This window comes from Chiroxiphia lanceolata, chromosome 1 (assembly GCF_009829145.1).
Source record: "Chiroxiphia lanceolata isolate bChiLan1 chromosome 1, bChiLan1.pri, whole genome shotgun sequence".
Classification (NCBI taxonomy): Eukaryota; Metazoa; Chordata; class Aves; order Passeriformes; family Pipridae; genus Chiroxiphia; species Chiroxiphia lanceolata.
Window position 1 is genome coordinate 127,094,232 of NC_045637.1, and position 17,800 is coordinate 127,112,031.

At 37.7% G+C, this 17,800-nt stretch overlaps 1 protein-coding gene across 6 annotated transcripts in view; it reads left to right on the top strand.

Annotated features, from left to right (window-relative positions):
• ETV1 (ETS variant transcription factor 1) overlaps positions 1 to 17,800 on the top strand; it is a 65,755-nt gene that overhangs the window by 18,145 nt on the left and 29,810 nt on the right. For 5 of the 6 annotated variants that reach the window (XM_032696933.1, XM_032696951.1, XM_032696941.1 and 2 more), the window contains 2 exons: positions 15,256 to 15,385; positions 16,901 to 17,089. In XM_032696933.1, coding sequence (XP_032552824.1) covers positions 15,256 to 15,385; positions 16,901 to 17,089 — 319 coding nt within the window. Of the gene's footprint in view, positions 1 to 13,501; positions 13,625 to 15,255; positions 15,386 to 16,900; positions 17,090 to 17,800 lie in introns of those variants that run through there. The other variant, XM_032696973.1, reaches the window with a different exon arrangement.

Consider the following 17,800-nt stretch of genomic DNA (forward strand, 5'->3'; position numbering starts at 1 on the left):
TTTTTTTTGCACTACCAGGTGAAAAATGCTATGTTTGTTTTACTTTCTTTCTCTTCCTTTCTGTGATTTAAATTTCAAAGGTGAATTTCAGACCTAGAAGAGCATTTCCTGTTTGCTTTAGTATAGCAAGAGCTGATGAGCAATTGATAGAGGTTAATTTTCACTTAATTTAACGTATTTTGGAGGAAAAAGCCCACATAATTAAAACTAAGTAGAAAACATCAGAATACTATAAGTTCTGACAGGCCTGAAGTCAAAAGGAGATCTATTTAAGGGATTTGTTTTTGATTTTGATGCAGAATAGTTTAATTTTACAGCTCCCAGAGAAAATTTTAGTGGACCAAAAAAACTGACATTTTTTAACATGATGATTCACTACATAGGCAGCTGGTAGTTATGTCTTGGTAGTGCACAGTGTCCTAGAAATTGCAGTTGGTAGCATTTTGGGGGTGTGTGTGTGGCGAGTTGCACACACTAGTGTGTTTTCAGGTTAGTTTTTTGGGGGTCTTTTTATGTTTGTGTTTGTTGGGGTTTTTTTTGTGGTGTTTTGGTTCTCCCCCCCCCCCCCCCCCCCCCCCCCCAAATTTTGCCTTTTTTAGAGTCTCTGTGTCTGCAATCACCTTTTCTTTGAGTGTAGCTCTGCAAGTGTGGTGCTGCGGCAGGGAGTCCGACAAATATCCTACGAGGTGTTGTTACTTATTCTTGGTGCTGAGCTATTCCCTGGTAGGGCTCTCTGCTGCAGCTGTGTTTTGTTTCTTGCCACTTGTCTTGAAACTACTTCCTTCCATAGGTCAGATGTTGTCAAATACAGAGAGATTTAGTTATTTATTTTAGTGCATGCCCGACTGTGATGGATTCTTTCTTAAGGGCTGTGAGAGTCGGGGTTTTGTGGTTTGTTCCTGCCTTTAGCTTTGCATGACCTTGGGCATGTTGCTTAACATCTTTGTTTCTGGTTTGAAGTAGGTACAGAAATGCATGTATCACTGTGCTGTGAGATACACAGCTTTCTTAATGATCACTTATCTAGAGATCTCAAAAGCATTTTACAAAGACAGTCCGGTGCAATTGCTGTTGTAAGAGCTGGAGAGGTCAGACTGAGGAGTCGATGCTGACCACCTTATCTCCCTTCGTAGTTGCCTTAGATAGCCTCCCTTCTTTCATTGTGTCACTGAGCACTTGCTTCCTTTGTTAAAGCAGGACTGAAACTGTTACCAGCTGTTAACTTTCTTTTTTCTCTCTCTGTCTTTTTTGTTTTTCTAATTCACATTCAAAAGAAATTACGAATTTTTGTCTTTTTAGAGAACTTTGTGGGCTCATTTTGTGGTTCATTGCTGGGCATTAGCCTGTGTTAATATGGATTTTTTTTTTTCTCCTTCTTCTTCTAGAGTATTTTTGGAAATATTTAAATGTGCTATAGTCGCGTCTTTTTCCATAATTGCAAGATTTAATTATTGAAAAAGTTTTACCAAGAGGCAGAGTGTTGGTTGTAATGCCTCGGACTTCTGATCTTAACAGTAGAGAATTCATGGGTTTTTTGTGATTTTAATAAGCAATTTCTGTTTATTTGCGTTCCTGCTTGTATTTCCAGCTTTGAAGGTGGAAGGACTTCAGGTTTTCCTTTGTCCTGGGTTGTAATAGTGGTAGTGGCTCAGCGATTTTGTAAATACTGGTGGTGGCAATAGCACGGTGAATCAAATTAGAAGACCCCATCAAGTACATACCTTCTGATTTTTAAAACTTTTAAAGTGTGAAAGCTTTCTTTCATAGTGCCCAGCATGCATGTGAGTTTTATTGCTAATGGAAAGGTATCTCTGGGCATCCGCAGAGACAGCAGACACAGCAGACACCTTATGCAGACATCATTTAACTGTACAGGACCACTGTGAACCTGATGGTCACCAGCAATCTGGCTTGTGGGGTTTTTTCCCCCGTCTCCCCTATGGCCTTCCATCAGCGTGTCCTTGCTCAGCCAAGCTGACTTAGTTTCCACAGAGCCCCATCCTCGTTTGCTGCTTTTTTATTGCAGATTAAAGGCTTGGATTGCATGTGGAGGTTATCAGCTAATGAATAAACTTCAGTCATCCTGTCCTGTGATAAATCTCTCTCCTAGATCAAAGATGAAGCATGTAGACTTTTTTCTTTCAAATGGTAATTTCTTAAGGCTGTCAGATCACTTCCTAAGGTCTGTTTACATAAAAACAAAAACATTAAACATATTTTATTTAAAATGTTGAATTTTCAGTTTTGAAAAAGCCTTCAATTTCCTCTCTGAGGAAGCCTCCCCTCCTTCCTTCTGTGATGGTCCCATCTGTGGAAATACTGGTGATCCTGACATTGTAACTTTTAGTCACAGTATTTTCTTAACACTGCAGTTACTTAGTTTTTAAACAGGTAGTTGTTCAGTTAATTTCATCAGAAGTATGTGTATGTATTAGATCTTTTCAGTTCCAGTTGTGTTAAAGTATGCAGAAACTTCTTTCAGCTGTGTTGTCACATGGAAACCAAATAAGGCAGACTGTAGGGTGTTTGTTTTGACACAAAACTGTTATTCTCCTAGAACTCCTTTCCATGCAGTGTTTTCACAAAATGAGTTTTGTATTTCAGTAGTAGTCTAAATAATGATTTGAAAATCCATGAGCTCTGGAATGATGTAAAATAAGGCAGTCTGCAAGTAGAGTCCATCTATTTCTATTTATTATATATGTTTCTTTAGTTCAAATGTTTTTAGAGTTTGTATAATTTTTTTGTCTTCTGCTTGCTGCCTCAGCAACTGAAGATAGACATCAGGCTCTCCCATGGAGTGCCATGAAGTTTTCAAGGGGTATAGCAGGTTAAAAAAAGAGGAGAGAGTGACAGTCCTGTAAACCTCAGTTAAGCTTTGAGGAGTCTGTGACACATTCCTGTCCAGTAGGACCAATATCACTGTCCTCTGTAAGCATAGAGGAAAAATAGTCCTTGTTTCAGGTGCTAAGTCATTTTGATTTGGTCATGTGCATTTCAGTACTAGGAAGTAATCACAGTGAAGTCATTTATAATCTGATAAATATGCACAAATGATTGCTAATTTTTTAAGTTTTAGAATTCATCAGTGTTTTTTCTAGGGATGATCTAAACCTAGTTTAAACTGGTAAATGGAAAACTGATTACTTTTTCAGGGCATGTGCTCGTCTTTTCCCTAAGAAGGGACTCTTTTTTTTTTTCCTTTCAATTATTCTTCATTTCTCCTTGTCTTCAATACATTACTCTTCCCTGTTCCTGGATTATAGTTTGACCTTGATGAGGTAAATAGAGAAGTGAACTGTCTTGGTAAAGAATATATTCTTACGTATCTATTTGTTCTATAAGCTGAGGATTATGCATGCTAGAAAAGAGTGAATCATTAGCAGCTTTATTTCTGTTTGTCTTTTTTTCCTGTGGCTGTTTATGAACTTATTCAGCAAGTGTGGTTGCCAGTAAGTTAATGTAGTGAAATATTTTTTAGCAATGACATTTACTGCGGAGTCCTGCAGTCACTGAAGAGGAAGGTTACTGACTGGCCAGGTTTTTGTCTTTAAATTTATATATTATGAGTTGTCATTAAGTACATTTGAAAAATTGTGTGTGCAAAAACAATTCCCAGTCTTCCTAATTTGATCCTCCTTGCTCAGATGTTGTTTCCTTTCTGCTTCTAATGTATACCTAAAAAAGATAAACAGTTTAATTCTTTTTTAATACTCTGTCTTCATGCTGAAACTGAATGCAATGTTTCCTTATTAACCATCTGTTAATAAAATTTCTCATGACCAAAGCACTAAGGGAAGTGGAGACAACAGGGACTTTTTAAAGTGTCAGTATTCAGTAAAGACAAAGAGTTTCAAGGATTTGAGATTAGATTTGGGAACTGGTTTAATACAAGTCTGTATACGCAGTGTATACTCAGTGTGTATATATACATATTCTGTATATGTATATATATATACACACATATATATCTCCATATATACATATGCATATAGGAAATATACCCACCATGTAAAATAATCATAAAACTTCAGGAACACTTGGCTTCAGAAAGCATGTGCTGTGCAGCATGTTTATTGGTAATGTACATTCAGTTGCAAGTCTCATATACAGTAAATGCTTCAAGTAGCAGCAGAAGCCTTAAATATCCGTGTTGAGAACCAGCACCTGGTTGCAGGTGGTCAGAATTCCACCGGCTCCAGAAAGAGCACTTTGCTAAGAGTCTTTGAAAATCGACCTATTTAAATAAGTCCTGACTTTATGTTCCCAGACTAACCACTTCTGACAATGGCTTCTTTGTTTCCCTGTTGAATCAGTGATAAAAGTTGTGAGCTGAATTTTACTGTTGACTTATTTCAATGGCCCACACCTTTTCCAGTGGAGACTGCAGTTTTGCGGGGGTTTTTGGTAGTGAACTAAAGATTTAGATTTCAGCCTTGCTTTAATGATCTGTAAACTAGGTGTGTCAGAGTTGCCTTACTGGTGAGCATTTGTGAAAATTGAACATTGAAGCATGAAGGACACATGTATTTAGAGTGGTGACAGTTTCTCTCTTCGCAAGATGTAAACAAACATCCCATTAGCTATGCTGAGTTAGTTTATACTTGTTTTATGAATGTATACATATTTTTATTGTTAAAGGCAAAATAAAATTAAAAATAATCTCAAAATGCAATTTTGGTCCTTTTACTTACTGTCATTGAGAGTTGCTAGAATAAAAACAAATTGTAAATAATCTTTTAAATTAGTTGTTTAATTCATGCTAGAGAGTGCTCAGTGTGTAGTACATTTCATTATTTATTAGCTTCTATGCTTTTGCATATTCTTGAGTAGCAAACTGACAGACAGGCATGATTATCCTTAAGGATAATTTTTTATTATGATGCTCTTTTATTATGAGTATATTCCTATTTTTAGAGGGATGCAAACTGAGCTTTTAAGACTGAGCTACTACAAACTAGACTTCACCTTCTGACACCAGTCATTTGGGTTATGGCAGAACCAGTGATTAAATCCAGTTTCATTCACATTTTGTCCAGCTGCAAGTATAAGATCAGTAACCTTCTCATCTATAGCTGGCTGTTAGCTCTTTGTGTGAATACATCAGAAAAGAACAACAATAAGATAATAATTAGATTGATGTAACTTGAAACTTTTCCGTAAGAGGGGAAATGAGGCAGAATCAGTTCCTGTTTGTTTTCTGCTGTGGGCATGTTCCCTAAATATGAAGTTGACGATACCTTTAAAATAATAAATAGAAGGAATACAAAATGGCTTATTTTAAAGTTTGTTTTTACTTCTAGCAAAAATACTTGTTATAATTTCCAAAGTTTTCTTCATAATTCCGATTTTACAAAACCTATTAAAATCCAGACCCCAAACCCTCAAACTGCAGATTTACCTGAAGTGGAAAGTGTGTATGTATGTGTGTGTGTATGTGTGTGTGTAAAATGATGGGATATTATTGGATATTTTAGTAATGGAAGTTACATAGTGCTTAGCCATTACCTCTTAGAATTTAAATTAAATTTTGGAAATTGCTGCAAATGGAAATCCTGTCCTCAGAAAAGCACACAGACCCTGATTTAGTGGCCAGCTCTTCTCTTTGCATTTAACTTTATTGATAATTCCCAGGTAGGAATACAATTTAAGTTTTCTCCGAGGCTTGTTCTTACATTAAGATCTTGCTCTTTAGCCGGAGCTCTAAAGGTGGATTGCCTCTCCTTGCACCCTGCCTGGGAGCCTTTGGAGCCAGATACATTATCAGTAACAGCAGAAACAAATGCCCCTGATTTCCTCTCAGGATTTTAACAGGGAAAGCTAATGCAGGTGAAGAGCAGCCCTGTTTCTCTGTGGGGTCCTGGAGGTTGCAGATCCAGTATAGAGGGATTAAAAATGCTTTAGATATTTTTTTTTTCTTCCCTCCTTGTAATCATCTTCAGCTATCCACGTGTTTTAGTTCAATTGCTACAGAACTCAGCTGGTTTAATTTTATTAGGTTACCGCTTCCTGCTCCAGAGAGCACTAAGCCGCTGTTTATTTTGGAGGCAGGGGGAGAGGGAGAACTCTTCGTCCTGCCTCACCTACTCCCCTCAGACATCAAAGTGAGTCAGTTCACTCCTCCTAGCTTAATCCTCCCTTTCTCCCTCCCACCAATGTTCTGCAAATTTCCTTGTATTCTTCTCAGAGTTATCCAGTGTCAGTGGTATTTGTCAGCAGGTTCACTTTTGCCCTGGAGGTACTTGCTGGGAGGTAGAGACCCCCTGGAAGCACTTTCCACTCCGCTGCCTGCAGCTGTGAGTCTCCTACAGCCGGACAGGTAACTGTCTGGAAAGGAAGGAGAGCACTACAGGAAGGGGACATAAATTGGAATAAAACGGTGCCTGTGACAGCATTTCTGTGAGATTGCTGCTCTTGGAGACTAAGGAACTGTCGGTAACTGCAGCTCTTGCTGTATGAAAATACCTTCTAGACAATTGTTATCTGGCACGTGGAAATCTTTTGGGGTGGAGGGGAAGAGGGATCAACTAACCGAAATAGTGCCCAGATGTTTTTTTGCTTGGGGGTACCAGAGTAGAGACAGTGTTCTAATTCCATATAGCAGTTCAGCCAGTTAGCAGTGTCAGTTTAGGCCAAAGGACCTGCAGAGTCCTAACTAGGTATTAACTAGCAGCCTCTAGAAAAGTTTGCCTTGAAATTGCTCTATCTTTGGGTTTACTTAATAGGTTATCTTTTATTGGTGTTTACTGGAAGTTACTCCCCCCACTCCCCAGTCAGGTGGCTTACCCTTTTGAGAGGGCTTTTTAATTTTTGCTCTACTGAATACACTTGTAGACTTCAATTTTCAACCGGCATGGTCTTTTTAAATGAGAAGCCAAGTGGCTACAAATATCTGAATTATCTCAGTGGTGCCTTCAGCACTTCCCAGTGTTAGAAAGCTGCAGGTGTACCCTCAGTAACTTTAATGAGCATTTCAAAAATTGCAACTGCACAGACAAGCAAATGAGGGATATCTTGACTAAAAAGGGGATTTATAGCAGTGAACCAATTATTAAGCTGTATGGGTGCAACCTCTAATATTGTGCTTCCTCTCCCACACTGACTGGGAACCCCTCCACCTCTCAGGGAGGCTGCATCTGTCATGGCAGGGGAGTCTTGGGTTAGCTGCCCAGAAATAGCTATATTGGCAAAATCTTTTAGTGTCTTAGCACGCAAGCTTTAGAAAAACACAGTTCATTTAAAGAGTGACATTTATTTTCTTTTATAAAGAAGCATTTATAAGAATTTCTTTGCTGAACAGGAGCAGGAACATCATGTTTAGGAGTCAGATAAGCTGTCCTTTAGGGAAATGGCATATACTGTACAAATGCCCTCATATTAACCTGCTTTATGGATAGTGATGTGAACCCTTCTCTGTTTTCTACTTCAACCTTTTTTTGGCCTCAGCTGCTATTCTCAAAGGCTTTATGTTAATGCCAGATCATAGTAAAGATAGGGAAAAATTATGGTGGACATACACAATTAAAATAATATAGAGATGAACAGGTGATTCAATTAATTTAAAACTGATTTTCATTAATCCTTTTTTTTGTCTTTTAGTCATTAATCCGTAATGCTTAAAAAAATAGGAAAGAAAAAAACATCTCTTGCTCCAAAGCAAGAGACAGTTATTTTAACAAACAATGCTTGTTAAGGTGGATGCATTACTGTAGATCTTAAGGTCCAGAATTTCCTAATATCAACTGTAGGAAAATGTGCTGTTATTTTCCATCTTGAAACTCTGTGGTAGTAAACAATAATAAATTCCAGCTTTTTGCTGCAGTTCATTTTCACCTGCTTGCTACTTTTTCCTAATTCAAATTCAGAATCAATTTTTTTACTTCTTATGACATGTCATCTGAGAACAGTCCATGTAGACTTTGAGTACAAAATCCCACAATTTTGGGCTGCCTTATTCTTCACCCCCCGCCTCCTATGCCTCCCCACCCACTGAGGATTGTAAAGACTATACTATTATGTAGCATTTGTGTGATGAAGTATTCAAGTAGACCTTTAATTGACATGCACAGAATTGTATGCTTTAGTCTGGAAGAGAAAATAAGCAATTTGCTTTATTTTGTAGCACGAGTTCTAAATGTTATTAAAGTGCATTTGTAGTTGCATATTTTCCAGTAAAGGTGACAGATTACTTCAAAGCTGGTATTTTCTTTTTGTTAAACAAGGTTCTCAAATAGATCCATCGTGCCCACATATTCTATTCTTGCCAGTTGGCTTTGAAAGCTGGTGCTTGGGCTCATCGTTCAGAACTAGCTTCCAAAAAATGAGGTCCCATGCTGTTTCTATCTATTGAGCTGGTAGGGGCTGGAAGGATCTGATCTGAAGCCAAGGCAAAGACTGAATTGCTGGAATCATATATAGCAGGTTTGCCAAGTACTGCCCAGTCATGAAGTTCTGCTTTCTGGGAAAGAGCACTGACACAAGGAGTGGCAGAGCTATCCTGAGATTTCCTTCTGTGGACTTAGAGTCAGTCTGCTAGAAAGAACTAGCTTTTTATTGCATGCATTTTCACACATTTATGTGTTGTTCCTTTCTTCTGCATGATGCTTCCCCATTTTCTCCCCAGTTGTACATATTCACTGGAAGAGGAAAATGCTTTCTGCCCTTTACTACTGTATTACACATATTTTCACCAATGTAATGTGTCATTGCAGAGGCATGCTTGGACATTCAGTATGCTTACTTTCATTTGACTCAGTGTGCACACACACACATATCCAAACACACACATACAGACTGTTTCAGGTGGATGGTCACCACTTGGTGAGTCTAGATAGAGACCAGTTGTCCTTAGGGCTGAATTCTGCATCTTAAAGGAGTGCTAGTTTTCTAGAGGCAAACATAAAATGGAAAATAATATCAAGATCATGCACTTCTTCAGAATGGTACTTGACAGAAATGACAGTGAAAGCTCAGGTCTCTTGTCTATGTTCAGTTTTTATATAAATTGCCAGGATAGTCTCTGAAACCACAGTGATGGTACATATCTGTGTGTCAGATATCCAGTTTGTCACCAGCTTCTTCCGATATCTGGCAGAGAGCAGGACCTAAATGAAATCCAGTTGACTGGAGCTCAGCTAAGATCTGATAGAGTTGACTTTGATAGATCAAATGGTTGAAGAACTTGGTGGAGTCTTTGTAGATGTAATCTGTTCAGCCACTTTTAAATCAGTCTGCAGTCTTCAAGTGTTGCTCATTTTTGCAGCTGTTGTAGTGGTCAGAAACAAAAGGTTTTTTTCCTATTATCTAGACAAGAGATCGACTAGGGTGAAAACAATTGCAGATCTTGTCTATGCCTGCAGCATCCATGCTTCTGTCTTCAGCTGTTGCAGTCATCTGTATGTGTAGGATTGTAATTCAAAATCATTGGGAACAGTTTAGTTGAAAAGACTTGGTTACCAGCTTTACTGTCTTTCCATCCTGCTATCTCTCTTCATCTGTTACTTCTCCAACTTGATGTTTTTATTTCAGTTTTTGTTAGTAAACTAGGCTGCATGCCACCTTCAGCTGCAGCAGCAATAACCTCCGGAGTATGAACGAATGGTCAGCTATTTCTCCTGAGCATCCCAAAGTTACATGTAAAATTTCTTACTGTAATATATAGTGGAATGAAATGGAAAGAGGACTGCTTTGGCATCTAGATGTCTTTGATCAGATGCCTGTTGTTGAAATTCAGAGTGCAGCTTCCTACAAAGGTCTAAAGCTCAAATCATAATGATCTGGAAATAAATAATCAATAAATGCAGAAGGCTGTTGCTTCATAAATTAAATGCACATTTTTGAAACCTCTTCAGAAAATACATATAAAGCCTGGCATTTCCAAATAGAAGGTTATCTAGAAATTTAGTTCATGGCATCAGATATGCAAATACCTATACTGAACGTATGGATCGAACATTAAGTAACTCTTGCAAAAATAGAGCATTTAAGGCCTCATATGAACCCACAATGTTGTGTTTGGATTTTTTAAAAATGTCTGCTGATAAGGGCACCTGGGTCATTGCTATCACCAAAGAGGTAAACTAGCATTTTACACTCCTTGACAAACCGTTCAATAATTTGTTCATTTGAAAGTAGATTTTTTTTCTTATTAATGACTACCTGTTGTACTTACAGCATAAATAATTTGTTTGAATCATCAGGTGAGTGCTGTTAAGTTATAGCGAGTGAGGAAAATTGCAAAAACACGAATTAGGGTCCCTGTCCTTAAGTGTATTTCAGTTTGCATTTTGATAGCAGTTTAGAAATGTTATCGCCTGCTTTGTCACAGACATAATTCACATCTTTCTTCAGGCACTGTAAACAAGAGAAATGGTTTAATGGCTCCATAAAAGGCACTCTGTGCTGATAGCTGAGATTAGACCCTTTAGTAATGGATTTTTGTGTGTTGGGGGAAGGGGAGGGCTTGCCAGAGGTAAATGCACTGGAAAAGAATCTTGGAGAGACTCTGATGTATCTGAAATGCCTGCTGTATTTCAGTGTATATTGAGAGATAGATTTAAAGTGTGACAGTGTTGGCTTTATCAGTACAGGGGCCTTCTCTTCTTGCTGTTGAAATTTTACCAAGTACTATCTTGGGTCACCTCAGTCAGTCTAGCACCTGGAGTTGTATTGGTATTAGCTTCAGTATTTTTACATCTCCTGTCTCTTCATCTTGCTGTTGAAAAAAATCAAATCCCCTATATGCAAATGTATTCAAGAAATCTCTCAAAACTTACATTGCATATTAATGTGCCAATTGATGATAAGAATGAGTTTATTTACAATATTAGGTTTAGAGGGTGATTTGACAGCATGAATGTGAAAAGCAGTTCAGAAACAGCATGTTTAGGCTATGACTTTTTGTGACTTCCCAGTTACTTCCTTTTCACTGCAGGTAATTCTACTACATTCACAAATTTAGTATTACCTAGGATACATCAGAGTTCACTAGCACAAGCAAGGTGTGGTATAAAATCAGCTGCTGTCAATTGATTTTATGCCATATAGGAAATGCTCTTGATCTACAAATGTTGATAATAAGACATCTTTGTCTCTTTGGTCACTGGAATCAAGATTGTCATTAGCCAATGTCATTGAATTACCAGTACCATTTCATGGCTTTTAAAAATATGTTTAAATCCATTCTTCTTCAGAATATAAAATCAGATTTTACTTTGTGTTCTGGGCAGGAGTCTGAAGTTTGAAATTTATAAAATAACTTTTTGTTGAAAGGAGAAATTACTTGCAATTTCACGTAAAATATTCAGTTCTGTCTGTACAAAAGTGGTACCTTTCCTGTTTCTCAGGCTAGAAGGTACACATATCAGATTCCTCTGAGACAAACCAATTCCTCCTTTAATTTTAGAGTTCTTAAAAAAATTATTCTTCATTTAAGTCTTAAACTGGATGTTGTTATGAACAAAATGTTTTGGGATTAGGCAGTTGACAGATAGCAATGGAGAACAACACTGCTAAAGGAAGGGTAGCAAGTTTCACCCTGTGTTTTTACATGTTCTATGTAAGTTTACTTCGTGATGAAATCATTGCTTTGTATAAAATATAGGTCTGTACAACAGCACATTATGTGTAATATTCAAGCCCTTTTACTATCCAGATATAGATATATTTATACAAAGAAAATATGCATGCAGTAATGTATTATACCTTCATGAATTTGCTACAGATGGTAGCAGTCCTTCTGCTTGCCTTATATCTGGGTGTTGGCTTCAGAGGAACTCCAGACAGGGTCTGTGGGTCGAGTCCTTTCTGATACTGATAAGCCTGACTTTCCCCAGTAGCTGAGGTGTTGAAGCCATTCATCTAAATACACGTTGTAAGATTGTTTGCCTTTCAAGTTTGGAGGTAGTTATCTGTAAGTAATCACTCGGGATGAAATCTTGGCCTTTGGTCACTTCTTAATAAGATCATTAGTAAGGCAGAGTGCCCTTACTTTAATAGGGTTGAGACTCTGTTCTGAGTTTAAGTAAAATGAATTTGCTATCAGGAAGAAAGAAGTGATGAGGAGCTGGTTGTTTAAAATGTCATTTTGTTAATTTGAATGTGTTGGTAGCTTGGTATGCTGCACTAAGATTAGATTGTATAAATAAGCAACACTGCTCTCCTTAAAAGAAAGTGTATTGAAAACATAATATAAAATCCAGTTTAGCAAAACAGTGTATGTTTAAAATCTGCTTTAATAGATGCACTGTAGAATGAACGTCACACTAAAATGAAAAGTGACGGTTGGAGGGTTTTCAGTGATGATACAAGAACTACTTTGAACATTTGAAATTTTATTGTTGGAATAAGTCTGTCATCTTCAGCCACACTTAAGATTGTTTGAAAGGTTGAGTAGCCTTCAAGAAAGACCCCCAAAAATGCAGTAAGTATTTTTATCAGGCTATCTTTTTTTTCCTTTTTGCCTCTAAAAGTGTACACTTAAGGAGTTACAGATAAAGCTTAGCTTGGTGACTGTGTCAGGGGACTGCCCGAGGAAGGCTTTAAATTTTACAGCTACATTATCTTTCTGGCCGTAGTAAAGATAAAGATCTAATATAAAATCACTTTGGACTGTAATGCTTTCCCTAAATGAAATGAAGGTGTTAACCTACTTGATTTGATACACTTTACCCTCGCTTATAAAGCTGGGAGAAAGGTGAGGTAAACTCTAATTAAAACTACAGCACTGATGCCTTCTAGCACTGTACCCTGTACCTTGCTAGGACTGTACAGTAAGCAAAATAAAACGTACCTCGCAGTAGAGGCAGCAGGCTGGAGCCGTGTTCAGTGAAAGTAATTTAATTAGTGTTGATCATGACTCCAGATGATGGTGATTTGATAAGGAATAATTTAGTACTTAACAGCCTTTTACATGCACCAACTCCATGTGGGAAGGTAAAGCAAATTGCACAAAATGAATGTGCTGCTTTCACTTGTGCCTGTGCCAGTGAGCTGGAAAACTGCCTGTTAGCAGACGTTCAGGCTCTCAGCGCTGTGATGAAATACCCAGCCAGTTCTCCGCACAGGGCTGTGGTGTGGGAGTCTCTGTACTCCCGTTATTTAAAAATAAATAAGGGAAGTAATTTTTCATAACAGATTAACTCTGAGGAAGTAGCAAAGTAAAAATAAAAAAAATAAAAATAAAAAAATAGAGCAACATGTGGCCTTTGTGCAAATATGTGATACTGGCCTTAAAAAAGAGTCTTATTGCATTTGTGTTTTAATTTTCTGATTCAAGTCAAAAAGATTGCCTACCTTTGCATCAGAACCACTGTCCCAGAGTTGTGGAGCCCACCATACACATTAAATGTGTGGTGTATGTTATTTGACCAAGACATGCAAAGGAGAGTCAGCAGTAAAAGTTCACTAGCAACGTCCTGGAACAAACTACTGGAAGTCAGCCTGCTTTGCGATTACAGTGGAAAGCTGACTGGGCTGTATTTTGCCATATTTTTCCATATTTGAGAATATTTTTTCAAGAAGTCCATGTGGTCTTTTTTTTAGTGGAAATTCAGTTTTATTCAGGAAGAATTCTTTTCTTGTGATGTTCATCACTTCTCATCTCTGTTTCCTAAGTTACTGTGGTGTGAGTATGCATTTGCATACCTGTTTTACTGTCTGCTTCTCCTTTCTCATCTTTCCACATAACTCGTTACTATCCACCAAATATAATAGCTGAATAGCAGTTTTAGAGAGAATTCTTGTAAGTTTTATGAAAATATGTGTCAAAATAACAGTGTTACGTTGCAGATCTCTCAGCTGAAAGGCAGTAGTAGAAGCTGTCATATAATAGGATATGAGAGCGTGTGTTTGGGAATGAGTTCTGTGAACATTGCCCAACCATGAGAAAACCCATGACAAGAGTCTGGAATCCAGATCTTACAATGCCAGAATTTATTGATTCTGATGCTCACTTCTTACACAGTGTTTCATTTATCTCCCCACCGGACACAGGCATGTGTATGCAGGTGCATTAGTATCAGAAAATATACAGTCTGTAATAAATTGTCCTTCCTAAGTTCAGGTGCGAGAGAAAAGGGCAAGATGCTACTTGACAGTATATAATAATGGCCTGATTTTGTGCCGAGATTCTCTGTCAGGAACTGAGTTTTCATGGAGATGCAAGTGTCTGTGTCAGTCTAGAATGTGATGTTCAAGCTATGGTGTTTTGGTGACAACATCAAAAATCAGTGATAAAATTGATCTCCGAATTCTAGGCATCTCAGAGTTCAAAAATTTATTTTCAACCTCATTTTATTTAAAACTTAACATGTGTGTTTTCAGGCTCTTACATATCTGTCTTTTAGTCCTTTGTCCTCGTAGCCACTTAGGTTTGTCAATGTCAGGTGAACTTTGAATTTTCTTCTGCTTTAATTTTGGTTAAGGTTGGATATGAGAGAAGGAAAGTTGTCTGGCTAAAACTAATTTGCTGGTTAACCTTGTCTTTACCTTTGGCCTCTTTATTAATACAGACCAACTTGTGCTTCTAATTAATGCTGAATTTCTGTCACATCCCCTCTGGATTTTTTTTTTAACTTTTAAAAAATATGATTAATTTTTTTTCAATTTGTGTCTCTATCACATCTACTACTGACTTTGATGAAACCAGGATTTTGACTTGTGTATTTCTAAGAAAAATTACTGAAGCCATTTCTTCTGAAAATTTTTTCAGATGTTACTTATAATTAAAGGCACATGTAATCATCCACTCTCAAGAGTTCCACTGCAAATTTTCAGGCATTTTGTGAGACAAAAAAGATTCCTGATCTTATATTTGATGCTGATATATGAGAAATTTATTTTGTAGTCACTTGTGTGGCATTTTTTAAAGTGAACTATGATTGCATTTATAGCTAAAAGCTACCTCACTGATATTACTTAGAAACATTTGGTGCCTGGGAAGTATTTTGCCTCTGACAACATTTACAGTAGTTAAGCCAAATATAAGTGGGCTGTTATTTTCCTGCTAATGAGATGGGATGCTGGCCATCATTCTATTAAACAGTAAAAGTGAAAATAGCCAATGCAAAGGATCTCTGATATCTGTTTTTCAGTTGACACCCAAAGAAATATTTGAAATGTTTATTTCCTATATTGTTTTTAGTATTACAATGGTTTAATTAATTATGTGTTTAATTAGAAGTGTCTAGCTTATTTGAGAGAGCTAATTGTTAATATTGTACTTGGGTTTTAATTACATTTTCTTTCTCTTTCCAGTGGCTTTTCATGGTCTCCCTGTGAAAATCAAGAAGGAACCCCATAGCCCATGTTCGGAACTTGGCTCCACTTGCAGTCAAGAGCAGCCATTCAAGTTCAGTTATGGGGAAAAGTGCCTGTACAATGTCAGGTAAAGCAATTCAGGAGCATGTTTGCAGTGAGAACTGCTGATTTGAATGAGGAATGACTAAAGAGTAATAAAACCATAATAGAGATCTTATAAAACTTACCTCTTCAGCAGATAACAGACTGATGAGATAATGCATTTAGCTGATGAACACTGATGGATTTGTTTACAGTTGTATCAAACACTTACATAATCATTTTAAAGCAGTGTTTTTCATCAAAATGCATATTCTCCATTCCTCCTCCGTGGGACATAGCCAGAGTTTAAAAACCCAGGGTGCAAGCGTGAAATAGAAGGAAGGAGTGTCTTGTTTTCTGCAAGTTGTAGTGAAAGTACTTTCAAAATGCATTAGGCATATTAGGATAGAGAGAACTGTGTAACAGGCGAGAGACTGTCAGGTCTGAGCAACACATTAGGTATTTGACAAGTTTTGCACATGTTGCATGTGTATATTCACGAGTCATTACAATTCCAAACAGTATTTCATTAGGCTCTGCATCTTTGGTATTTATTCAAAAGCAAGTTGTCTTATTTTATAGGCATAGATATTAGAAGCTTTTTTTATATGTAAGTGCTGGAGGGGCTTGTTACTTCTTCATTCTTTATTGACTTTCTTTTGGTTGCATTTTCATGTCACTCTTTCCTTTAGTGTCAGCAGTGAAGGATTTCTTACTGACATACTACCAAAACTGTTAGCACTTAAAGCGTTTACATTTAACTTTCTGGATATGAAGAGGGAAAAAAAAAAAGAAAAAGACTGGCACTTCTGCCAGTCATAAAGGAGTGATTTTGGTTTAAAACTCAGATTAATCCACTGATGGATCTGATGGGCACTAGAGAACCTGACATAGGAAATGATGCAAGCTTGTGCTTATTATATGCCTAATGTCTGCATTTTTCCTGTTTAGAAAGAGGGATGATCGAAGTGTTCTCAAGTCCTTTACCGGTTTGAGACACCTTTAAAAATATCATCTGTGTATTTGTAGGACCAGCAGTTTATTTTTGAGAGAGAGGAGTAAAAAAACCCTGTCGGTAGAGGCTGCTGACATCCTAGTGTGGGTAGCTAAGCCAACATACCATTGTTTTTCTAGGTCAGATCCCTTCCCTCTAGCTGTATTGTTTTACTGTCTCACTTTGTGTTTTGTGCAAGCTTTAAAAAAAAAAGTCTTGGCAGGCGGTGCCAGCTCTCTGTGCTCTGGTCCAGGTGCTTCTACTTTTTGTATACCTCCTGTTAGAATGTCACTGTAAGACTGAATCTTTTAAAAATACATTTCTTTGCCCCAGAGAAGAAAATGCTGTGCTGAAACACTTGTCTCAAGCATGATTTGTTGTGTGCTCTTCTCAGTGTAAAGTAGAGAATTCCTCTGCTCCATACTGGTTAATAAGTTAATTATAATGAAAAGCTTATAAATGTTACACTTGGGGGGATTTTTTCTGGATGTAGATGCTATGTTGTTTTTTGGTTGTTTTTATTCTGAAGCAATAACCTGACTTGCTTTTCCCTTGCCTTACTAATAGTGCCTATGATCAGAAACCACAAGTGGGAATGAGGCCCTCCAACCCACCGACGCCATCCAGCACTCCTGTGTCACCGCTGCACCATGCCTCCCCAAACTCAGCTCAGACTCCTAAACCTGACCGGGTTTTCCCTACCCATCTCCCTCCATCCCAGTCCATTCAAGACAACAGCTTCCCTATGGACCACAGGTAAAACATGAAACATGTGAGGGACCCATGCAGCTGTTTCAGTTGTGGCTACAAGTCTCTTATATAATTTATCCTAACTTCATTGCATGAACCTGTTTTTGTCTGCTCTGTTGTGTGATTGCTCTTGAACATTTAAAATTCCAGCGGTGTGTAAAGATATGTACATATATGGTGAGAAACTCAACTTACCTTTTAAACATTATCAAATTAAGAAAGACTTGAAAAGAAAATCAGTTGTTGGGAGTGTGATTTGCATGCTTCTGCTCTAATAAAGGCTGTTATCTCCAGGGATTTGTGCAGATCACATCTGAAGGAGGTTGCTAAGGTTGCTGTTTTGTGCTCTGCTGAGATAGCTTTAAATACCACCCAAGGTTCTCTACAAGCTCTTCTGGAGGTGAAGAAACACTGAATAGACCCCTTCAGCTGCCATAGTCACCATCATCTCTTCGGCTGTAGACTGTGGTCTAAGCATGCAGGCCTCCAGTGAAGCCAGGCAGCAGTTTTGATTACAGGATGATGGATAAATGTGTTTCTGTGTATACACCAACGTCAAGCTGACAGGAGACTGAAATCTCCAGAAGCTAAATAGGTTATGTGGAGTGAGCAGTAGTAAGATTTTTCAGATGACAGAAAATCTTGTTTTTTGAAGCAACTTGTAAAGAGAATACGGAACCTGTATGTCAGCCCTAACTTGAGTATTTGTAGATATTT